This window comes from Carassius carassius, chromosome 48, assembly GCF_963082965.1.
Source record: "Carassius carassius chromosome 48, fCarCar2.1, whole genome shotgun sequence".
Classification (NCBI taxonomy): Eukaryota; Metazoa; Chordata; class Actinopteri; order Cypriniformes; family Cyprinidae; genus Carassius; species Carassius carassius.
This window is the reverse complement of record NC_081802.1, coordinates 24122296-24149038: the sequence shown is the minus strand read 5'-3', so window position 1 is coordinate 24149038 and position 26743 is coordinate 24122296. Positions and strand designations below refer to the sequence as shown.

Below are 26743 nucleotides of genomic sequence, written 5' to 3'. Positions count from 1 at the left end.
CCATCTTAAACCAGCTAAAAACCAGCTCATGACCAGCTAAAGACCATCTTAAATCAGCTAAAGACCATCTTAAACCAGCTAAGGACCAGCTCATGACCAGCTTAAACCAGCTAAACACCATCTTAAACCAGCTAAAGACCAGCTCATGACCAGATAAAGACCAACTTAAAGACCAGCTTAAACCAGCTAAAGACCAGCTAAAGACCAGCTCATGACCAGCTTAAACCAGCTAAAGACCAGCTAAAGACCAGCTCAAACCAGCTAAAGAACAGCTAAAGACTAGCTTAAACCAGCTAAAGACCAGCTCATGACCAGATAAAGACCATCTAAAACTAGCTAAAGACCATCTTAAATCAGCGTAAGACCAGCTTAAACCAGCTAAAGACCAGCTCATGACCAGCTTAAACCAGCTAAAGACCAGCTAAAGACCAGCTTAAACCAGCTAAAGACCAGCTAAAGACTAGCTAAAGACCAGATAAAGACCATCTAAAACTAGCTAAAGACCATCTTAAATCAGCGTAAGACCAGCTTAAACCAGCTAAAGACCAGCTTAAACCAGCTAAAGACCAGCTTAAGACTAGCTTATGACCAGCTAAAGACCACCTGAAACCAGCTCAAACCAGCTAAAGACCAGCTTATGACCAGATAAAGACCATCTAAAACTAGCTAAAGACCATCTTAAATCAGCGTAAGACCAGCTTAAACCAGCTAAAGACCAGCTCATGACCAGCTTAAACCAGCTAAAGACCAGCTAAAGACCAGCTAAAGACCAGCTTAAACCAGCTAAAGACCAGCTAATGACCAGCTTATGACCAGCTAAAGACCACCTGAAACCAGCTCAAATCAGCTATAGACCAGTTCAAACCAACATACTAGCTTCAAGTCCTGCTTAACCAGCATCTGCTGTTTTGTTCAACAGGGAATTGATGGGAGGTAGAGTGATTTTCCAGCTCTGCACAGAAGAAAACAAACTGACCTTTACTGTCCCAGTGGACACATGAACAACACAGATGATGCTGTAACTGGACACACATTAATGAAGACATCAGATACACTGAGATGATGAAAAGTTCAGCGGCTCCAATGGGACAAACAAGCCTTTTCATCTCAACACCAATCAGCAGGCTGTGTCTCATTAATTTGCTCAACTTTGAGCAGTAAATATCTCACTCATGTTCTCCAGTGAACCCCTGATTTCGGTCAGTTGATGGAAGGTGTCATGTGTAAAGCTCTCTACAAGCTCTGACGATGTTCAGAGATCATGTCATCTTTGGTTCTGTAGTAGAGTCAATTAATCAACAGGATCGGTTCTGGAAACAGATTGACCAAAGTCTCTTTATTCAGCTCATGTCAGCTCAGTTTAGGGGTGTGTGATCTTGACAAAGAAAGATTATTATAAAAAAACTAATTCTCGATAACGCTAATTAAATAAAAAGGTGTTTTGTGCTGGCCTGACATGGATAAATACAATATAGCCTATTTCAGTGCTGTATGACAAATTAATAAAGAGGAGTTTCACAAAATGGTTGTTTTTCATCCAAGAAGAGAACAATGCTTGTACAAGCAAACAAAATGCTGTAGGCATCATTTACTCCAGCAGATCTCTAGTGCTCTGTGTCTGACAGAAGCTTCTGTTTGTGCTTGCTGCTGTGTCCATCTCTCTTAATTCATCATCTGTATATTCTGGTTCCAATAAGGAAGGCTGGGCAAAAAAAATTAAACTCATTATTTTCGGTTTCTTTGTGCAAAAAAAAAAAGGTATTTAGCACAGTTCAGTTCACTGTGTTTGTATAAATGCAACAACTACAAACAAACCAAAACTAAGAAGAGTGCCCTCTGGTGGCTATACGTGGGCACACCAACTATACACATGACAATGTCAAGTTTTGTGTGTGTGTGTGTGTGTGTGTCTTTTATCAGATTTACCAACTGTTATATCTTTAGTACTTTCCTTATTTTAAGTAGCCAAATCTTCTGCTAGCAATACAGTTGGAGAGTTTTTGACTGCATCAATAATTTGGCTATATTCCACAACATCACTTGCCTGTGATCAAAGATAGTGAGAGCTGATTTCGTACAGGAATTGTAAAATCAAGAGGGGTTACCCACATTCATATTGCTCCATGTGTGTGTCCACCTATGTTGCTTAGTAAGGAATGTGCTTGTAGAGGGATCATGTAAATCACATGGAAACAACATTATAATATCTGATTGGCTGGTAGGTGGCAATGTTCTGCAAATCTGTTCTTCCGAGCCCAAATACATATCTATTGTCATGATTTAAATACAGTATATATATCACTTATCTGGTGGGCATTACAGCCCTTACGGAAATTAACCATGGTTTTACTACAAATAAAACCAAAAAAACATGGTTACTATAGTTAATCTATGGTAACCACAAATTAACCATGGTTTTGCTAAATTAACCATAGTTTAACCATGGTATTTGAAGTAAATCTGTGGTTATACAAATGGTAGTCAATACGCAAAAAAACCATGGGTTACTACAGTTTTACTATAATAAAACCATGGTTATTGCTACTTTTAAAAGGGTCTTACTTTTAAATGCATCCAATTCTAAACCCCCCTGGAGTCAAGCCTGCTCTTCTGGTCTGGCCAGTTTAAAATGCTAACAAATGACCCCCTCTCATTAACAACTGTGAGGTTAGTTCTTGTGATTTCAAGGGTTGTAAAACCTGAGTCGTAGGGGGTTGGGGCCCAAAGTAGGCAAGGCAAGGCAAGTTTATTTATATAGCACATTTCATACACAATGGTAATTCAAAGTGCTTTACATAAAAGAAAGTAAAATAATAATGAAGAAAAATATTAACACAAGCCATTTTAAAACTTTTAAAATGATTAAAAAAATTTACTTAATTAAAATGAATTTAAAAACAGTTAGAAAATGATTTTACATTAAAAAAAAAACAGTGAAAATATAGTGCAATCAGTTCAGACATCGCACAGTGCTCATTCAATAAATGCACAGCTAAACAGATGAGTTTTAAGTCTAGATTTAAATGTGACCAGTATTTTAGCACATCTGATCTCTTCTGGAAGCTGATTCCAGCTGCGGGCGGCATAGTAACTAAAGGAGGACTCCCCTTGTTTTGTGTGAACCCTTGGTATTTCTGACTGACTCGATCCTAATGATCTGAGTGCTCTGTTAGGTTTATATTCAGTGAGCATATCTGCAATATATTTCGGTCCTAGGTCATTTAGTGACTTATATACGAGTAAAAGTACTTTAAAATCAATCCTAAATGTAACTGGGAGCCAGTGTAAGGACCTGAGGACTGGTGTGATATGCTAAGATTTTCTGGTTCTAGTCAGAATCCTGGCAGCAGTGTTCTGGATGAGCTGCAGCTGTCTAATGGTCTTTTTGGGAAGGCCAGTGAGGAGCCCATTACAATAGTCCACCCTGCTGGTGATGAAGGCATGAACTAGTTTCTCCAAGTCTTGGGTGGAAACAAAAGATCTAATTCTTGCAATGTTTTTTAAATGATAGTATGCTGATTTAGTTACTGCTTTGACATGACTACTGAAACTAAGGTCTGTCTCCAGAATCACACCAAGATTCCTGACTTGATTTTTAGTTGTTTGACCCCTAGAGTGAAGGTATGCATTCACCTTGAACACTTCATCTTTGTAGGGATGCACTGAAACAGTGTGTGACACCACAACAACACAATATTTAATTTGTTGTGATTAAATAATTTAGGTGATATTACATTATTTATTCAGGTAGATTCCATTAAAAAAGCAAGCCTCCTTTTTTTATAATGTAAAAGGAGCTCATTCAAATACTGAGGTGCTAAACCATTCAGGGCTTTATAAGTAATAAGCAATATTTTAAAATCTATGCGATGTTTGATAGGGAGCCAGTGCAGTGTTGACAGGACCGGGCTAATATGGTCATACTTCCTGGTTCTAGTAAGAACTCTTGCTGCTGCATTTTGGACTAGCTGTAGTTTGTTTACTAAGCGTGCAGAACAACCACCCAATAAAGCATTACAATAATCTAACCTTGAGTTCATAAATGCATGGATTAACATTTCTGAATTTGACATCGAGAGCATTGGCCGTAATTAGTTAGTTTTATTAGTTTTGTTATTTAGTTTCATTAGTTTTTCAAATTGGTGTGTTTCACCGGGCTGCGAAGAAATTTAGAGCTGAGTATCATCAGAATAACAGTTAAAGCTAACACCATGTTTCCTGATGATATCTCCCAAGGGTAACATATAAAGTGTGAAGAGTAGCGGCCCTAGTACTGAGCCTTGAGGTACTCCATACTGCACTTGTGATCGATATGATACATCTTCATTCACTGCTACGAACTGATGTCATATAAGTACGATTTAAACCATGCTAATGCACTTCCACTGATGCCAACAAAGTGTTCAAGTCTATGCAAAAGAATGTTGTGGTCAATTGTGTCAAACGCAGCACTAAGATCCAATAAAACTAATAGAGAGATACACCCACGATCAGATGATAAGAGCAGATAATTTGTAACTCTAAGGAGAGCAGTCTCAGTACTATGATACGGTCTAAATCCTGACTGGAAATCCTCACATATACCATTTTTCTCTAAGAAGCAGTGTTAATTTCGTTGACTAAATATTTTCATCATTATTTTCGTCACAAATATATTTTTGCGGAGAAAAATGAAATGAAAACTAAAAAAGAAGTCACTGATGGAGGCTAAAACTATGACTTAATTGATTGACATTATCGTCAACGAATAAAGGAAGAGACGAAAATAGACTGTGACGAAAATCCAATCAGCAGACGGGAGAAATGCGAGGAATGAACAAAAGAACCAATCTGCAAAACAGAACAGTCGAGACCGCATGAGAAGAGAACCAATCAGAGCCTGACTTATTGAGACATGAAGCGAAGGTATTCAGTCTTTGACAAAGCTCCTGGGAAGACGGCATTCGAAGAGATGATGTCTAAAAGAGCGACAAAATGTCCACAGCCGGGAGAAAAGGACTTGTGGGCTCACTTCACGTTTGACGACGAACAAAACAAAAGTGTAAAGCATGCGGAGCGATCATTCGTGGCAAGAACACAACCAATTTGAAAAGACAGATGAGGCACCCGGACATTTTCTCAAAGATAAATAGTGAAAAAAAATAGTGAAGTGACATTCGGCCAAGTATGGTGACCCATACTCAGAATTTGTGCTCTGCATTTAACCCATCCGAAATGCACACACACAGAGCAGTGAACACACACACACACACACTGTGAGAACACACCCGGAGCAGTGTTCATCATTTATGCTGCGGCGCCCGGGGAGCAGTTGGGGGTTCGATGCCTTGCTCAAGGGCACCTAAGTCGTGGTATTGAAGGTGGAGAGAGAACTGTACATGCACTCCCCCCACCCACAATTCCTGCCGGCCCGGGACTCAAACTCACAACCCTTCGATTGGGAGTCCGATTCTCTAACCACCAGGCCACGACTTTCCCCGTTCACAACGATGTTCTTTTGTTTATTGAGCTAAACGAAATTGGAAGACTGCTGTGCATAGATGTTGTAGCATTAAATATTACGAACTGAAAAGTACTGTAAAATAGCCCCTTCTTCGAGTTAGATGAGAGCACCATACGAATACGTAAAATTATGCTACATACATTTGATTAATACTAATGTTTAGTATATTTCATAATGTTTTACTTGTTGACAATATCACAAATATTTCTAGATTAGTCATGTGAAATGTGACTGTTCACATCCTATCATTATACATACTCATCTAGCAATATTGTGGTATTTAAAACATACAATATTGCTAGACAAATGAATACCTTATAAAATCTTGTTACTTTTTTTATCCACCTAGCTGCCAACTTATTAAATATTTACTTGTTTCACTCTTTTATTTGCGTTTAGTGCTTTAATATTTACTGCTTGTGCAAATAAAGTGATTGCAATGAATAAATAATATAAACATAATTTATAATTTAAACTATTTTCTTTTTTTATGTCACAGCTGCAGAAGTCTCCTGATGAACGCGGAACCATGCGCAAAAAAGGCAAAAATGTCCAATCAAAACCTTGCAGAAGCACTGTTAGGTACTACAAAGTACAAAAGCAATGCCAGAGAACAGCAAGTAAAAGAGGAGGCTATAGCAAAATGGATTGGACGTTCAGGGTTACCACTGACTACAGCAGAAGATGAGGACTTTATTCTCATGATAGAAACATTTGATAAGAAGTTATTGTTTACATTACCATTACAATGTTTGTTGCTGCATAAAAGCTTTTGAATTGAAATAAAGACACAGTTGTGTTGAAATAAAGTTGAATTTGTGTTTTACATATTTTGGTTAAGTTTGTTTCCTATACCAGCGGGAAAAAATTGTCTAGTAAATCTGTTATTGATTTTAGTATTATTTTAGTCGACTAAAATACCAAGCAATTTTAGTTGACTAAAATAAAAAAAAATCAGATGACTAAAACTTGACTAAAACTAAAAAGAATTATAGTCAAAAGACTAAGGCAAAAACTAAATTAAAATTTCTTGTCAAAATTAACACTGCTAAGAAGGAATATAATTGTGTGGATACCACCTTTTCTAGTATCTTGGACAGAAAAGGGAGATTCGAGATTGGTCTATAATTAACTAGTTCTTTGGGGTCAAGTTGTGGTTTTTTGATGAGAGGCTTAATAACAGCCAGTTTGAAGGTTTTGGGGACATATCCTAATGACAATGAGGAATTAATAATAGTCAGAAGAGGATCTATGACTTCTGGAAGCACCTCTTTTAGGAGCTTAGATGGTATAGGGTCTAACATACATGTTGTTGGTTTAGATGATTTAACAAGTTTATACAATTCTTCCTCTCCTATAGTAGAGAATGAGTGGAACTGTTCCTCAGCCACCCCAGGAGGGATGAAGACCATCTCTTTTCACCAGCTCGTCCAATTGTTTATGAAACCTATCTATGTTATTCTGTGGGCACCACTTAGACATCCAGCCATTGAGTTATGACAGAAGCACAAAGATTGTTGCTATTATTGGGGGGCAGGTGCATTACAAATAGTAAATGCAAACGAAGACGTGAAATTTTCAAGCATACTGAAACGATGGAGTCATCACAGGACATGGAATCCATTTGCAAGCTTTTAATATGAAACATCTTGGTCGTACAGGCAGGGGTCAATGACAGCGAACACAGCAGAGAAGGACAGGCAGATCGTAGTCGGTGCACAGGAGGAATGTCAGGGTATCAAGCAGAGAAACACAGTCCAATAAACAAGCAATAATCCAGGAGGCTGGCAGCAGTAATCATAAACGGGAGACAGACCAAATCAGCAACAGGCAGACAATAGAAATAGTAAACGCTCAGAAATGCAAACTGTAGTAAGACAAGACCTCGCAATGAACACAAGAAAACTGCCAGCTTAAATACTAAAATCCAATGAGCTGCAGCTGGAGAGTAATCAGAGTGCAGGGATGGGGCTTGTGGGAAATGTAGTGCAATAGTCACTGTGTGTGTGTGTGTGTGTGTGTGTGTGGTTGTAGGAAGAGTGGCAGGTGCAGGGTGAATGGGAAATGGAGTTAAATGTATATGTGAAGTCCAGTTTGCAGTGCCCTCTGCTGGCCATGATGGACACTCTCACTTGGGATCATGACACATGCTATGATTTCTGCTAATAATCCAACATATATTAAAAACAGTCAATTTATTTAAGCCCATGTGTCTTACTAACAAGAAACTATGCTTCTAACCACAGGTCCAGAGCTGTAGTTCTAACTATGTCAATTTGCACTGTCCAATGAACATCTCAGATTTTCTTCATCATATCTGCCCTCTTCTTCAGTCTTACAGTAACTAAAAGCAGTAACTAAATCAGCATACTATCATTTAAAAAACATTGCAAGAATTAGATCTTTTGTTTCCCGCCAAGACTTGGAGAAACTTGTTCATGCCTTCATCACCAGCAGGGTGGACTATTGTAATGGGCTCCTCACCGTTCTTCCCAAAAAGACCATTAGACAGCTGCAGCTCATCCAGAACGCTGCTGCCAGGATTCTGACTAGAACCAGAAAATCTGAGCATATCACACCAGTCCTCAGGTCCTTACACTGGCTTCCAGTTACATTTAGGATTGATTTTAAAGTACTTTTACTCGTATATAAGTCACTAAATGACCTAGGACCGAAATATATTGCAGATATGCTCACTGAATATAAACCTAACAGAGCACTCAGATCATTAGGATCGAGTCAGTTAGAAATACCAAGGGTTCACACAAAACAAGGGGAGTCCTCCTTTAGTTACTATGCCGCCCGCAGCTGGAATCAGCTTCCAGAAGAGATCAGATGTGCTAAAACACTAGTCGCATTTAAATCTAGACTCAAAACTCATCTGTTTAGCTGTGCATTTATTGAATGAGCACTGTACAATGTCCGAACTGATTGCACTATATTTTCACTGTTTTTTTATTTGACCATAGACAGTAACAGAAATGGACACAGCGACCCCATTGGATTCAACGGAGACAAGTGAAGTCTATCAGAAGCACTTACTTCCTGGAGGTGGAGCGTACTGCGCAGACTCAAACTGAGCTTGATGACGTAGATGTCACGTGAGCAACCTGTAAGTCTTCTAATCGCTGTGCCAAGAGAAATCTGAATCACCCCCCGAATCTTGCAGAGGTTGTTGAATAATTTTGTTCCGTTGCTTTTATGGACTCTCTAAGGGCTTCTCCCTTTACTTCATGCCTCCACGTCCCCCCGATTGCCTCATAGACAGTAAAAGATTGCCTGCGAGCTTCTCCTCCTGTCTGTACGGTAATTTCTCTACTGTGCGACATAGAGTCGCTGGTTATGACGCAATCATTAGCCTGTTTTTTACAAAAACTGCTCCTACGGGAACATAACGTAAGATACAAGGTAATGGAGCCTTTTATACATTGTCGTGTATCTTTAGAAATAATGAATGGACAAATGGAGTCTTTAAACGCCTCAGATGTAAAGTTATTCACTGTCAAAGTGACGGCAAAATGAATGGGAGTCAATGGAATGCTAACAGCAGGTGGGGGTCCGCTAGCCACTGGCGGCGCACAGGAGTGCTTCAATAAAATATGAAACCCTGCCCCCCTGGTTTTTAGGGAGTACCAGTGTGTTTGCAGGGGCGTAACATACTCAAGTCATTTTACTTGATTACATTTCTGAAGACAAAACAGTACTTCTTACTCCTTACTCTTTTATTTCATCTTGAAAAGTACATTGTAGTTTTATTTTGTCTTCTGCACCAGTGATCAATGTTTTCACACATCAAGCACACACACGTTTATACTTCAGTTATATCTTTCATCTGGTACTTGTCTGGCTTCAAAAGTGATTTATCAGTCTTTCTGCTGATAGAGCCATTCTTTCTGTTTTGATAATTGAGTGCAAACAAAATCAGAGATGAGAATTGAAGTACTAGAAATATTTTTTTGTGGGCTTTTTTGTTTTTTATCTCAAATTAAATATTACAAATTAAATTAACATTGTATGTTAAAGGGGTCATTGGATGCAAAATTAACGTTTACCTGTTGTTTGAACATGAATGTGTGTTGGTAGCGTATGTCCACAACCACCCTAAAATGATAAAGATCCACCCAGTGGTTTCTATAATCTACTAAAACCATTACGCCTTTCTCAAATCAAGTCTTTCTCAGATTGTTGATTGACAGTGGTGTCTTACTTTAGCTCCGCCCCCTGAGTGACTGTCATTATTGTAAACCAGAGTGATTGAGGTGTTTTGTTGTTGGATGTAATGAACATAGCAGTAGTCATTTACTCCTGACATCTGAACACGCAGTGGACTAGCTCTGTTTCTGAAGGGAATGTGCCCTGATCTACATAAATGTGTTTGTGTTCGCACAAATCATTCATGATCCAGCTTCACCTCCAGAGGAACTGAGTGCAAAATTCATAGAAAAAAAGAAAACTACAAATCGCCTTTCCTAACAACACACTACTTAGCAAGTTTCTTAATGAATGCACCTAAAGTTTACACCAAAACGGCTCGCTGTGACGCTGTTTGTGACAAGGTTAAAGGGTGTTAATTTACACTATCATTGAGAAATTATAATAAAGTGTGTTACAGATTTTCATTAAGACCCTGAAGAATCAAATTAACTTTTGGAAAATGGGCATCCGACTGTCAATTCATATTGTTTTAAATATTAATAATTACATGATTTGCAGATTAAATAATCCAATTAGTCGCAAATAATTATTTATCAATATTTGATGAGAAAAACTGTAAATGCCCCAAATAAACAATGAAAAGATTAATAATCCTTTGAGACAGTGACATTAAATAGACAAAACAAAGAAGTGGCATAATTATTCATTGTATGTTTGTATTGCATCACATTAAGTGACGGGTCTCTCTACGGCTGGAAGAATCAAGTCACTTAGAGTCAATGGTTGATAAAGATGGTTAATAACAATATTAACCCTAATAACAGGTGGATAAACAATATCAATATATGAAGGGATGTGGCTGAGAGAGACAAAAGCTGAACTGATTGTGCTGTCCCAAATATCTCTGAAAACAGATTGGTAAGATCCACACAAATGAAGGTAAAAAGATGATCAGTATGTAGATTTGGTCATAAGGCTGTATTAAGTGTTATATCTAATGCACTCTTTCCATGCCTCAACTTTACTCTCTGTCCGAGCTGATCTTTCATTTTCATTTATGATATTATTAAAAATGTTCTCAAACATAGTATGTTTGGGTAAAAAAGATTAACTAAACTAATGACACCTAGTGGCGTGAAGGCATAATGAAAAGCGGATAAAGACACACAAATGCAGACACATGCTGGAGGACTCTTTCATAATGTTTGGTGGAGATGATGCAGCTCAGTACGGTTCCACCAGCAGCTGTCGGGAACACATTAAATCTCTGATACTCTGGAGGAGAAAGCTCCTGGGGATTTCCATTCAATGTCATCAGAAACCAGGTTTATCAGACAATCTACTGTACTCTTCTTATTTCTGGAATATCACTGATCAGCTTTTGTTGTTCACAGCTCAGGGATACAAGATGTCATTCCAATCTGTGTGATACTGTACCACAAACAGGAAAGCATCTGATCTTTTCATGTGTCTGCACATTCTGGAAACAGTCCAAGCTCCTTGTGTCTGCTGTCACGTGTTTTCCAGTCTGCAGTTGCTGGTTGTGAAACTGAAACTAAGAGAGAAAGTGCAGATTGTTGTTTGCTCAGAGCTCAAATCAGAGACCAGGGACTGCCCCTAACTCACTCTCCACCAATCAGCACCCAGAGTCTGGAGCGGAGGGTGTGTCTAAGAGACACTGCTAGAATATCAGGAAGCTAGGACATGAACACAACTCAGACTGAAGTAAGACTGGAGGGAAGTAAATCAGGTAAGAGGCGTTCCTTCATTCAGATCATTCTAGCACTTGTGCTGCAAACAATCAATGTTCAGTGTTTCACAGTCAGCAGCAGCACATTCTTCATGTTTGGGTTTGATCCTGCAGTTGATCATGTGTGACCCTGTGTCTCTGAGATTGTGCTGGTGATTTAATTTAGCACTCAGTGTGTGTGTGAACTCTACAATCTGACTTATCTTGATAGATGATCTGGGGGCTGTTTCAGAGAAGACCCTGAGAAAAGCAGGGATTAAAGTCCAAAACCTGGCTTGAAATAACCGAACAAATCACTCGGGACTAAAGTGGTTCATGAACGACAGTTTGAGTTCACACAATCTCACTAATTCAATCCAGGCTGAATGAGTCAGGATAATTTGATGTGCATCTTATTCTTAGGCAGTCCTGGATCACATCGATTCACCATCACAAACAGAGAATATAATCTGTGCCGTTTAATGCATTTGAGACCTTGTGTTTTCATCAGTCTATAACTGACACGTCACAGGTGTATTTCTCATCTGACACATGTACAATCTTAATTCTACATATAAGTGTGTTTTTATGATAGCAGGAACTGTGAATCACATGTAAGCTGGTGCAGTACAGCCCTAATGACTAGCTCAAATGAGGTCATGTGTATCATATAATGCTGCGTTCCAGGCAGGTTTTTGAGCCCGTAAGTCACGATTTCAAACCACGACACAACTTTATAGCGTTCCAGGCAAGTCACGCCAATCTTCCTGAGCGCAAGCAACTGTAGCTAGATTATTAATTTTATTGCAATGTTATATTGTCCTAAAATCGTTTTTTTAACGTGCACCACTTGCGTAAACACTGCATCCATAGGCAATATTATCCATAGAGGCTGGCATTGTTGTTTCGCAGGCTATGTGACGTCAGAGTTCGTAACTCGGAGTACATCTATCTAGTACGAGTTCACGGGTGGGAAGTCACGGGTTTGACTGCTGTTCCAGTGCACTTTCACGGGTAGAAGGTTGGAAAAACACGGGTTACGGGTAGCCTGGAATGCAGCATAAGATCTAGTCTGTTTTAATGTTTTTAAAGCTTTAAAGAGCAGTTTTACATCGTAATGTTCTACTAATAACCATAAAGTCTAGCTGACATAAAACCAGAGAGAAAGGCTGCGTAGCACATGTAGCAGCATGATAAAATGGTTTAATATATCTTTAAACAAAGTCATTAAATCTTGGGCACAATACATTAAATACAGTCGGTTGTAGCCTATGTTTTTGTTTGATTATTTAAGGTCTATTTTCTGTATGCTCGTATTTTTGAACTGATAAGGTCCAATAACAGTATGTGAGAGAGTCAGTGGTGATATGGATGTGTTCCTGTTGCTCAGTGTTGGAGGAGCTCATCTGAACCTGATAGTTAGCCTGCTCCTGATTAGGTTAGTTTCCCAGCATAAGATACCACACTCACTGAGCTTGAGCTATAGTCATTTTGATTTATGAAGCCAAATCAAGTCATATTTGGTGAACTTGTTTTATGAAACAGCCCCTGACCTTCAACAGTCCTTGTTTATGTGACATGATGGACTTGTGTAGTACCTCTCTAGTCAACCAGTATCAGCTGAACCCAGTCTGGTTCTAGTCTGTAGCTGGACACACACAATCTGACAGTGTCTCTTTCTTTCTTTTTTTTTTTTTTTTTTTTGTAATTTTTTTTTTTGTTGTAATTTTTCAAGGAGAAATACAGAAAGCAAGCCTTCAATATATTGCTAAATCAAAGACACTTGAAAGTTTATGCAATTACATGTATATTAAAACAGTATTAATAATAATGAAAAATAAACATATACATATACACATAAAAACAATTATCAATACAGAGTATATTCTCTCAGGCCTGGAAAGAAGTTTTTACAAGTGTCACCAATGCTTTGTTTCCTCCTCTTAACAGTAACTATATACAATAAAACATGGGGAGCTATTACTTACAGAAGATTCCAAAAATTGCCATATTCCAATAGTTAAAAAAAAAAAAATTAACCTTTCAAAAGAGGTTTGGGCGTACTGGTTTAATGTAATCAATCCATTTACTCCATATTTGGAGGAAGTCTTCCCTTAATGCTCTTAAGGAGAAAGATAATTTTTCCATCACATGTATATTATGTGTTATATCAATCCACTCCTTCACCGTGGGTGACTCTGGTTTTAACCATTTTCTGGTAATTGCTTTTTTACTAGCTGCTAAGAGAATTAACAATAACTTCTTATCATTTCTGTTCCACCTCTCTGAGGGGATATTACCCAAATATAAAAATTCACAGGTAAAGTCAATCTCTACCCCAAAGACAGCCGTCAGAGCTCCTTTAATCTCATGCCAGTATTGATTCAATTTCTGACACCCCCAAAAAATGTGATAATGGTTCGCTTCCATTTCCCCACATGATCTTCAGCAGCTAGTACCCTTCCCTTGATGTTTTTTCTGTGATGGTGTAGTAAAAAACCTGATAACATTTTTCCAACAGAATTCTCTACATGTGGCTGAACTTGTGGATTGCCACTGTGCTCTACAAATTCTGCCCCAGTCTTCATTTGAAATAAAAAAAGTCTCCTTCCCTTATCCACTTGTCCCTTATATACAGAGTATTTTCAGGTAAATTTTGGAAAAAACCCTTATACAACTTTTGAAATGATCTTATTACATGGCTGAGCCTTGGATACTGCTAGGAAAACCTGTATTATTCCTGACTCAGCCCTTGACAGTACTCCTGGTTTAATTTTACTTTCTAAATAATCCCTCACTTGAAGACATCTATAAAAGTCACTTTGGTTAAGCCCAAATTTTTCCTTTAGTGAATCAAAGCTTTGGATTTTACCCTTGTCGAAAAGAGTGTAATAATTTGAGATTCCTAATTTCTGACAGTGTTTCTATGTGTCTTACTCCGCCTGCTTGTGTAGTTTGTTGTGAAAGTGTGTTGTATTTGACCCAAACCGAGGAAAGGCTGCTCGTGCGGGGAGTTCGTGCACTGTGTAAAGCAGGATTATTGGAGTAATGGTTGAAGTGAATGTGTTTGGGTGTCCAGAGGCCATGGACAAACCAGTGTGCTTGATTGACACGGCGTCCGATGGGAAGCTGTGTGTCCAGCACTCAGCGTTGCAGGTTCTGGAGCAGATCCAGCAGCCCGTGGTGGTGGTGGCCGTGGTGGGTCTCTACCGAACTGGGAAGTCCTACCTGATGAATCGACTGGCAGGGAAGCAAACAGGTCAGCAGCACTGATGTCATGCAAACGCTTGTACCCCTTCAGATAAGTGCATGCAAGTCATTGTGGGGTTTCTGGTGTGTGGTTCTCAGGGTTTGCACTGGGCAGCACAATCGAGTCCAAGACGAAGGGCATCTGGATGTGGTGCGTGCCTCACCCCAATAAAGCAGGAACCACTCTGGTGCTGCTGGACACCGAGGGACTCGGAGACGTGGACAAGGTGACAAACTAAAGTACTTCTGTCATATATTATCTATATGGCTTTCTGTCTGATGGCTGGTCAGTTGTCCAGGCCTAGTGGCCTGTTTGTAGTGACCGACCCAATCCAAAGAGATATCACAGTGTACAACAATCTCATAATCACAGATGATTCAATATCAGGAACTGTGTGTCTGTTATGGGCTGTGGTCTCATGTCTTCATGTCCTGTTTGTCTCAGGGCGACTCAGTGCATGACACCAGGATCTTCTCTTTGGCTGTCCTTCTGAGCAGCACTCTAGTCCTGAACAGCCGAGGAACTATTGACAACAGGGCTATAGAGGAACTGCAGTATCCTTCTGATCAACAACAAGTTTGTTTGATATGAGAGCTTGCCAAGTATTTAGGTTAATAGTTTAGTAATATGTAAATAAGAAAGACTCCAAGTAAAGCTATCCCCAAATTATAGTTGTCTTTTGTAAATTGGCCATTAGCTGGGATTGCTCTTGTACAGCTCTCCGTGGTTTACAATATTGCAGTGAATGTTCAGCAGTCCTTTGACTCACACTGAACAGATACGTCACTGAGCTAACGGAGTACATCAAGATCAAGTCACCTGAAGAAGTTGTAGATGACGGAGAGTTTGTCAAGTTCTTCCCCAGTTTTATCTGGGCTGTGAGGGACTTCACTCTGCAGCTTAAAATCAATGAGAAAGATGCAACAGAGGATGAATACCTAGAGTTTGCTCTGAAGCTAAAACTAGGTAATATTTAACCCTGAATTTTTTTATTTTTTATTTTTTATTTAAAGAAATGGACAGTGAACAATAAACATTAACCTCAAAGGGAGAGATGCATAGTGCCAGGTTTTAGCTCAAGAGCTCATTTTCACCCTTAGTCCCTGGGCAGGCTGATGTTAAGCTACAATATATAAAACATACATGAGTAATAAGATTTACACTTGCCTGATAGTTTTATTACCAGCTTTGTCAGAACATGTGCTTTGTCATTCTGTTAGCAAACAAAACCTTTGTAGCCACTTCCAGTCAATGATTTTGGCTCTCTGTGTTTATCTCCAGTGATAGCCAAGATCATTGACCATTAACATGTTGAAAAGCTAGCAGTTTCTTTGATGTTACAGTTTTCACTGTGTATTTTGACTGAAGGACTGCTTTGTGTTTTTTTTTGAAGGTACCTCGATGCAAGTGAACAATTACAACCTTCCAAGAGAGTGCATTCGTAAATACTTCCCATCTCGGAAATGTTTCACCTTCCCATTCCCAACCAATCCAGACAATGTCTCTTATCTGGAGACACTGGACCCAGAGGAGATTTCAGAACGATTCTTGGAGGTCACGAATCGTTTCTGCCAGTTTATCTTTGACCAGAGCCAAGTGAAAAATCTGAAAGATGGACACACGGTCACCGGCAGAGGTAACTCGTAGATTCATGTATGAGTGACTAACCCAAGAGATCAAACCATTTCTATAGCGCTTCTTGCATTTCACAAGACTGGGATGACATGTTTAACAGTCATCATCATCGTAAATCCTCGAAAGTTTTTTATATTTGTAAAAAAAAAATGTATGTACATTGTTCTTTGTATTATTATCGCCTTTACATCAAATTACGAAAAAGCAGTTCAGACTAAAGCGAGGGTGTATCTAATACAGCGTCTATGGGAGGGACGGTAAATTTGACATCGTTCTCTCTTCTAACTGACGTTATCAGTCGCTCTCAATTTTTTTTCCTTTTATTGAAAGTCATGAAAACATTATTGAGTTTTCCTTTTGATATTTGAGCAAATGGGAATGCAAAAAATATTTTTGTGGTACTCTCCCATTCACTGCGCTTCAAGTTAACCCAACTATGACGACTTCGCTGCGGAGAAACCAGGAAATGTGGAAAAGGTCCATACACGTAATGTACTTGTTTCAAAGCAGCTTTATAGAAAATAATACTGGCATGTCTGTAATGCTTTAACTTTAAGCAGTTTTAGATCTGGGCGATATGACTTATGTTAATGATATAAATGGTATGGCATGAAATGCAGTGTTGTGCTGTGTTTAGAGAGTTATATATGGTATTAAAAGTAACGTCTTGGTAGAGAAAGAATACATACTTGGTTCCCTGAGATATGGGAACGAGTACTGTGTCTTGCTAAGACGCTTTAGGAAAAGACTTTTTGGAGCCTGCCAGAATGGGCAGGGCATGTGGTTATATAAACAGGTGTTCTCCACAGGATTTGTGAATGCGAAATTTGATTATTCATCAAATTCTGGCTTTACTTTTTTAGGTATAGGTACAATAATTGAGCTTTTCCACAAATCAGGTACCAACCCTAGATCTATAGAAGTTTGAAAATGTAAGTGGAGAACTCCTCTAAGCTGTTGAGCACAGTGACTCAGTGTTCAACCACATATACCATCTGGGCCTGGGGCCAGCGGTGTAGCCTTCAACTGTTACAAAATATCAGATAGATTCAATTTAATATTAGTTCTTCTAATAATTTTATCTTTAAAAAGTCCCATCTTGCTAACATTATCTATAAGAAGTGCCATCTCATCACGTATAGCAGAAGTACTTAATTCAGCCATACTCTTAATTCCTTTTCAGGCAGCTTTAAGATTACCTTGCAAAAACACACCCTCAATCTTATTTTTATAATTATTTTTAGCTATTTTTACTGGCCTTTCAACTTCCCTGCTTATCTGTTTTTTCTCCTCATAAGTTCCTGAGTTAAATGGTCTCTTCTTCATATTCAGCAAACCTGAAAACTCCTTCGTAACCCAAGGTTTATTATTGGGATACAAAATTATCTTTTTGTAGGTATGACAGTATCAGCACAGAAAGTAATATACTTAGAAATGGTAAACACCTGTTCATTAAGATCACAACATGTGTTCAAAAACATATTCCAGTCTGTGCAATAGAAACAACCCTTTACAACTTCAATATTATGATCAGATGATCCAAGAGGTGGTAGTGGCAGAGACCTAAAAGCTCCTAGATTCGGTCCATAACATCGATCTAAAACTTAATCAGCACAGGAAGCACATGTAACCTATCCAGGGCCGTGCACAAAGGGGTATCCCAGTGGCTAGAGCCATTGGCCTTTTATCTTCATCAGCTGCAAAAAGCCAGTTCTACATTAAATGTGAATTCAAAGCTCCAGCAAGCCAGCAGGCAAATCATCATATAGAATATTTAGCACAGTCGTTCCCAACCTTTTTCCACTCGTGGCCCACACAACCAAACAAATAACTGACCCAGTTATTGTTGGGTTAATAACTTAGCACTCAGAAGCTAGATTGTTAACTGTCTTTATTGAATGAACTTGCAATGGTCAGAAAATAACTCGAGCTTGCACCGCTCAGCAAAACTACTGTTGTTCTGTAGCATATGCAGCAAAAATATCTAAGATAAATTGGCAGTTTATTCTTAAACCAATCAACGAGCTCGAATAGTGGAAGCATAGTTACAGTTTAATATTAATTTTGTTATTTAATTATATATATGAAATTGTTATTGTTATGACTTAGACATTTTTACATATATGAACAATATTAATATTTCTTTTAATAGTAATTGGTGGCCCACCTGCAAAACCTACAGGTTGAAAACCACTGATTTAGCAGTTTGACTAAACAGAGAGTTTGTTGGCCATTAGTGACTACAGGTGAAAAGATATATCTGTAACGATGAGCCAGAAACGTTCGGATCCATATGCAGAACTTTTATTAAGAATGGTCAGACAGGCAATAATCAGTAACAGCGTCAGGTATGTCAGGGATAACCAGTATCAGTAACAGAAACGAGCAGAATGTCGGGGCAGGCAGCAGAGAATCAGAGTCGGTAAAACAATCCAAAGGTCAGGTACGGCAGGAACAAACACGAGGAAAAACGCTCGGAAACGTCAGGCTAAACAAGACTTCGCAATGTGGCTGTGTGTGAGTGCTGCTTTATATACGTGTATGTGTGTGTGTCTGTGTGTGTGTAAATGAGGTGCAGGTGTGGCAAGGAGATTAGCTAATGAATGAGGTGCGGCAAGGTAATAGTGATGCAGAGGCTCATGGGAGATGTAGTTTGGGTGTGGTGCAACAGATGAGAGGGGCTAGTGTCCAAGTGATATGGTGACATCTGGTGGTTGATGGGTGGAATGATCCTGAGTGGAGTGCCCTCTACTGAAGTTCATGGGCACTCCAGCTAATGATCGTGACAATATCTTATTATAATGTGATGAAAAGCATTTTCTGGTTCTCATCAGAGAAAGATTTGGTGCACTTGTACACTGTCCCTATCAAATAAACTACTAATAATATCTATATGATAAATTAAACTAGTAATATCACATTAAATACCAGTTTATAATTCAGAGATTTAACTTAACTACAGTGCCTTATGGTGGGGTAAATTAAAATGCTCAATTTGGCTCACTTTTACCCATAGCTGCCATTTTGGAAAAAAAATAGCTACTGTAGCTTACCAGTTCAGGCTAATATTTAATTATTCTAAATGATTGACATGGTTTTATTGCTAAATGATCTATATGTATCATGTATATTTTTAGACCTGGATAAATTTGCTTTGATGTAACAACCATTACATCTGTTATTACTTTAAGAAACCAAAAACTGTTTAAGTAATAGGTGCCTTCCACTCCTCCCGTGTTTTTCTCCTTATCACAATCTGGCAGAAATGATGGGTGGTTCCAAAATAAATGGTCACAACAGTAAAAGTGTATAGTGGCCAAGAAACAGCGGGGGGGGGGGGGGGGGGGGGGTCAACTTACCCCACTCTCCACTACTTCCATTGATGATGAGGCAAAAGCATGCTCAGAGAGCGAGGGATAGCCCACTCTAATCAATACATCTACAATAAAGTCTGAAAATATTACAGAGCTGTCTTTTCTTTTAATTGTATATTTGTAACAACTGTATTATTGTATTAACAAGCACCCATTCTCTATTGCCCCTTTTTCTTGGGCCTCCACGTCTTTCCCCAGTAGTATCTTTATCTCTGTCCAGCAAAAGGTGTCCCTAGATCCATAAAGTGCTATTAGCAACTGAGTCTTCCAACCAACTTTCAATAAATGCCATTATATGCGCGTTTCTGTATTTGTGCATAAAACTCACATTGGCTTGTTATTTATCCAGTTTATGTTGATTTGAGCTTACATTGCCTAAAAGTATTCCAGGCAATGGAGTTAATCTTTGAGCCCTCTTTAATCTGCATCAAACTCCCCCTTGGTTCCCGCATTTCATCCTAACTCTTCTTTTTGGGCCTCAAGAATTCGCAGCAGGCTTAATTAATTCTCCAGGAATATTCCAAGTGTAATCGACAGGAACGGCATTAGAACGCAAGCCCAACAGGAACTCTCTGGTCATCACTGGCACGCTCCACCAAGACTCTACCATGAACCAAAACTGAGATTGCATTATTTCCCCAGTTGATCAGCAGCAGCAAAAGCACAATCTTTCACAATCAATTTAACAAACTCATTAATGTACAAACATTGAAGCACGCACGCAGCTCTGCCAGTCCCCACATGAGCAGCACCCAAGCGAATAGGACAGAGAGGGGAGATCCCATCTCAGCGGAATGGTATATGAGCTGCTCCCAGCGAGCGCAGGTTGAGTTGAGCCCTTTCCAGGAAGTGCTCTACCAGAGTGAAGAGACACTTTGAGGAGATGCCTCCCTGGCAATTTATGTAGAACACCACAGACATGGTGTCCGATCGGATTAGCACATGGTGCGATTGTAGCCATGATTGGCAAGAAGAACTGACTGGCTCAACAAACTGCTAGCATATCTAGACAGTTGATGTGAAAGCCTTTTTCTGTCATTGACCAGTGGCCAAAAGTTAGTATGTCCTCGCACAGCGCCCCCAACCTGAATTGCGGGCATCTTTTGTGGCAACTGTCCGTCTGCAAACCACACCTATGGTCACACTCTGTTCCTTCTAGCTGGAGTTTTTCCAGGGGGCCAGGGCTGTCACACAGGCCTGATTCACCCTGATCTACAGGCGTCCATGATGTCGCGTATGGGATGGAACCTGTGGTGCCACTGTAGTGCTGGCAATGCTGCCGTCTTGAGGCCCAGCATCCTTTGAAACGCTTTGAGAGGGTGAGTGGAACCAATCTTGAAGGAGGTCGCCAGCCTCCGTATGGCCAGAGCCCATTCCGGCATGACTTCTGCTCTCATTTGGATTATCTCATGATATTCACTGGTTGAGTAACAACAAGCTTTTGGCAAAATTGACCCTGACACCCAGGCACTCCAGGTGGCTGAGGAGAAGGGTCCTGTGTGATATTAATTCTGCCTCTAAATGGGCCAGAACAAGCCAGTCATTGAGGTAGTAGAACTGCGCCTAGCACTTCGTAAAAGTGCAGGGGCCCAAAGGGAAGGACTAAGTGACTCCTTCGAATGCGAATCTCAAGAAAATCCTGTGATGGGGGCTATCTGAATGTGAAAGTATTCATCCTTCAGGTTCAGAGAAAAGAACCAGTCTCTTGAACGAATTTACACAAGGATCTGTTTCACCTTTTATCACCTCTGACGTGAGTGTCTTGCTTTCCACTAAGTTGGGGACCATGCCACTGAAGCGCAGGGGTCTTAGAGTGAATTGGAGTTAGCTCAATAGGAATTGAGCCTTACGAATTGTAAAATAGCCTTATCGGGCTGAACGGCACATAGCTGAAATTTTGCATAGCTTGGGACGATTTTTGTACCTTTGTAAAGCGCTCGACGAATCCTTCAACCACTGGCCCAAAGAGACCCTTGGGAGAGACTAGAGCATTGAGGAAGAGGATCTTATCTTCCTAGAGGATCCGCCTCCTTGATCTGTTAACGTCAGCTACAAATGGCGCTCGAGCACCATAAGGCTGGCCATCGATCGCCTAAGTGGTGGTCTTGGTGGCATGCAGAGCCAGGTCGGTTGCACTCCTCAGGTCCCTGAGGGTCACAGAATCCAGGCCAGATTCATCAGAGGATGCAAGGATCTTGGCCTGAAAAACCTGAAGGACCGCCATTGAATGAAGCACTGAAGCCACCTGTCTAGCTGAAGTGTAGGCATGTCCAAGGAGAGCTGAAGTGGTCCTACACGGCTTGGATGGGTGAGCGGTCTTTTCTCTCCAGCTGATGGCCGTGGGCGGGTAGAGGTGCGCGGTTACTGACTACTCTAGGGGTGGTGGCTTATCGTACCCTTTTTCTTCAGCGCCATTGATGGAAGTGAGGGCAGATGAAGAAGCAGTACGGAGGCAGGCAGGGTAGAAAGTGCACCATGATCTGGTGAGCTCATCATGGACCTCCGGTAAGAATGGAGAGGAACGCTGATGAGGGGCCAGGCGGTGCGCCAGCAGGAACCATTCATCCAGACGGCTGTGGGATAGCTCCTCTGGCTGATACTACTCTAAATCCAGCTCTTCGACCGCTTTGGAAAGGATACACAGAAGCTCAGCATCCATCCTGTCTTTGGTGGCACTGGGCGTGGACTATGGCGAGGGGTCAGTCACTGAGCCAACAGCTCCTCTGCATCCGATGCTGCTAATGACATGCTGTTGTCAAGTAGCTCATCCTCACTTCCCCCAAATGAGATTAGGTCGTTCACACCACATAATGCTTTATGGGGTGTGTTGGCAGTTAAACATACTGCATGGCTGGCTACTGCATTCAATATTGATAGTAACCACAGTTCAAGTACCACAAGCTTTTCAACAAATACTTTATTGGTGTATTTGTGTCATCTGTCACTTACATGCCCTCATTTCATTCCAAACCTATGTTATTTTGTGTGTAATATAGAAGAATTTAATCTGAGAACTGTCTGTAGTTTTTTGTACATACAAATGGAAGTCATTAGTAACCAAAATGGTTTAACCCAAAACAAAAAATAAAATATTTGTTTTTTTAGTGAATTATGCTTTTAATGCTCTGGAATTAATGTTTTCCATCTTTGCATATTTATTCATCAACAACTTAATGACATAAAGCTTGAAAAACTCTGTTTCAAAACTAAACTAATAGAATTGCGTCCATTTATTTTTGACCTTACTTATGTTTGACTCTTCTGCTTTCTTACAGTTCTGGGTCATCTTGTAAAAACCTACGTAGACACCATCGCCAGTGGAGCTGTGCCATGTCTGGAGAATGCTGTGATCGCAATGGCACTGATTGAGAATGAGGCTGCTTTTCAGGAGGGGCTTGAGGTGTACCAGAGTGGAATGGAGAAGCTGAAGAAGTCCTTCCCTCTGGAACTGAATGAAATCACCTGTGAACACCAATGCTTCAGTCTCATGGCAACACAGACCTTCATGAAACGCTCCTTCAGGGACAGTGATGGGAAGTTCTTGACATCTTTAGAGGTAGGTGGGAGTGGACATGCCACATTACAACAATAGATGGCTTTAAGTCACCTTATGGAAAATGACATGAGCTAAGACTCCAATAACAACATGGGTAACGGTTAACTCAAATTTCTAAAAAATGGGCAACTTTTGTTGCACAGATAAATGCACTTTGGTATTCTTGTAGAGAAATAGTCTGAGAGTCAGAAGATTCACAGTTCAAACCTGGTGTATTCTGGCTATGTGTCAAAGTGACCTTGAGCAAGACACTGAATGTTCCCAATGGTTAGGATATGATGAATAATACCATTTTGTAAGTTGCTTTTGAAAAAAGGCATTGGGTAAATAACTAGATGGATAGAAATGTACAGAAAGTGTACAGAAAACTCAAATGATGAGCATTAAGGAACCTTCCTGTTTTGTTGTGCTGTTTTAGGAAGCCATCAATCATCAGTTTGACAGGTATCTCCAGGACAATGAGAAGGCCTCTGAGGCTAAATGTGAATGTCTTCTATCAGTTCTCTCTGAAGCAATGACAGAGAGGATCAATCAAGGGTTTTATGCCACAGCTGGTGGGTACAATCTCTTCTGTCAGGACCTGGAGGACATTGTGAATCAGTACAATACACTTGCCTATCAAGAAGTCAAGGTGATAAATGTTACGTTAAAGCAATAGCACTAAGCATCTTCAGATATTAATATTTTTACCAACAGGTTTACTCTTTCTGTGTTTCTTCACAGATTGCCGAGGTGTTGGAGAAATTTCTACAGCAAAAGGTTGCAGTCACCACAGCCATTCTGCAGGCTGATGATAAACTAACCGAAAACGAAAGAAGGATTTGCGGTGAGAGCTTTGTGTTTTCAACAGTAAGCCCTGCACATGAGAATATGAATAGAATCAACCCAGTAGCACAGTTAGCATTAAGGTAAATGAAAGGATGGTGCAAGGGAATTAAGAGTAAGGGGATGGATGGATGAATGCTTGTTTTGAACGCTCATCTTCTCAGTGTGTCAAACAAGAGGTATGATGCTGCTAGCATGTCTACTTCGCTGAACTTACAGCATGCATGTCTGTTTCTTGAACCACTTGTGTTTTGGCTGACCAGAGGAGAGAGAGCGGGCAGTCCTTCTGGAACAGGAGATCAAGACCCAGGAAGAGAGGCAGCGTCAGCTGGAGGAGAAGATGGTGACTGAAGAACAGAATAATGAGGAGAGGGTGAGACAGGTCATACAGAAGATGGAAGAGGAGATGTCCTTCCAACAGCAGGAGACGCAGCGCGCCATGGACAGTAAGCTGAGGGAACAGGCTGCCCTGATGGAGAAGGGCTTTCAAGAGAAAGCCGACAAAATGGCCAGCGAGATCGAGCAGTTGAGAAGGAATAATAACGAGGTAGAGGACAGGAAGTCCAGGGAGTTTGCACAGAAGATAGCAGATCAGGAGCGAAGAAACGCACAGAACTTGGAAGTGATGAGGCAACAGCACAGACAGCAGATGGAGGCGATCAACAGCAGACCGAGACCTTCATCTCCAGGCTGTTCTATACAGTGAAATCTGCTTTTACACAATAATCTCCCTGAATGCAATATCCTTTTTGACTTTATAGTTACAAAGCTTTTTATTTGATGTCATAGCTGTTTCAACTTCTGCATGGTAATGTGTGAGCGCTGATCATCCGTTTTTCTGAATGTAATGCTGACATGGTAACCAACCTTATTCAAGGAGAACAGTGTTAGCTATATGGACTATGAATATGTATGTATAGAGATTAACATTGTAAAATAAACTGCTGGACATGCACCAAGCAACACAGAGCTAAAATGTGTTTTGAAAAGAACCAGAATAGCATTGTTTTACTGAATGGCCTTTAAATGGCAGGAGGCGTCATGCAGATCACACAACAGGCAAAGTAACTCATTTCATCAACATAGCCTAACTTTTACAGAAAATACTCACATGTAACCCCCCTTTGCAATCATTTTCACAATAAGGTGGGAATGATTCCTAAGGCACCTAGTGAACATCACATAATGATTAATAGATCATTAATTAACATAAAATACTTACAAATGCTAATAAACTTTCAATTGCGATCAAGTGCATATGATCATGCACATTATATACAAATGATTTTTAAATGATCTTATACACTGACTGACAGCTTATTTATTAGTGTGCATTTGAATGCTTGCAAATGTGATTAAACTGGTTGCTTAAACTGATTAAAATATAATCAAACACACTTTTTTCATTTACAAATATTGTATAAAGGTCAGTACATTTAAGCACTTTTAGACACTTTAATCCATGTTGACATGATTAATTAACTCATAACCACAGTCTGTTGACACATTTGCATGCACACTTCTGCTACTTAAACATATTTGCACATAGTTTAATTATTTGCTCAGCTTTTTGCTGTTTCAACATTTAAACCGTTCATTATTTTGAAATGTTGATGAACATTTACTATGAATCATTTAGTATCAAGTATTCTTTATAGTGCTCAATTTTTATGCTTTTAAGCTCTATTCCTTTTTGAATACTGTAAAGTAACTGTTCAAACATTACATGATTTTAATAAATGAACAAGTATTTTCTTTCTCTCTTGGAAATTGTTCTTTGTTGATGTGTGATGAAAGGAATATTTTCTGTTTAAGGATATTGTCTACTGAGTCAATAAAACAAGTTTTGCAACAAAATGCGGGCTTAGTTGTTGCTGTTGTTTTGATGTAGTTGTTTTCAGTCAGTCTGAAACTTTCATGTTACTGTACTGAACTAAATAAAATCATTTTTGGGTAAGACATTTTCCAAGAATTTTAAGAACACTTGACATAAATTAAATGTAACAAGACCCTTATCTGACTGAGGTAATAATGATTTGTCATAAAATTAATCACACAAATGTTATAGGCCTTTATTTCAGATGGGCTACCTGTTATTTTAATTGTATATCTAAAAGTGCTTGTTGGTACATTTTACCAGTACTTACCATAACTTTCAAAACAAAAATGAAAATGGACAATATATTTATATTTTTCTTTTTCTTAAATTATTGCATATTTTTCCTAAGTAAAACGCAAGATTTGGTTTTCAAAAAGGCTTTTTCCAAAAGGTACATCTCGAAAAAGAGGGGTCATCATATAATCAGGATGTCATATTGGGGTCAATGAGGTCATTGTTAATTAAATTGTACAAGATGTAAACTTTTTGCTTTTAAATTTTCCACTTTGCTGACTCAGATTTTCTGAAGTCAGGACTTTTAGCTGTTTGCTCCTATTCCCATCTTTTTGTTGCTGTGTTCACTTTATTTATTCATTGTCTTCAATAAAGCTTATTTGGGAAAACATCTTCACCCTCAAATCTATATTTCCATTACAGCAATCAGACATTTATTTCCTATGTTTATGGATAAAAAACATTAAAAACTATAAACACAATAAAGACACACCATGTTGAAAGTTTTTGTCAATAATTGAGTTAAGTCACCTTTATTTATATAGCACTTTATACAGTACAGCTTGTGTCAAAGCAGCTTTACAGTGTCAAATGGGAAAATAG

General features: G+C 39.4%; 1 protein-coding gene across 1 annotated transcript; it reads left to right on the top strand.

Moving 5' to 3' along the window:
• Positions 1–14418: 14418 nt before the first annotated feature.
• On the top strand, positions 14419–25850 carry LOC132131637 (guanylate-binding protein 4-like). Its single transcript, XM_059543697.1, has 9 exons — positions 14419–14646; positions 14736–14863; positions 15082–15191; positions 15416–15603; positions 16031–16273; positions 22922–23202; positions 23621–23833; positions 23926–24028; positions 24291–25850. Exons 1-9 carry the CDS (start codon positions 14436–14438, stop codon positions 24731–24733), a joined length of 1920 nt encoding a protein of 639 aa, XP_059399680.1. The 5' UTR covers positions 14419–14435; the 3' UTR covers positions 24734–25850.
• The last annotated feature ends 893 nt before the right edge of the window (positions 25851–26743 follow it).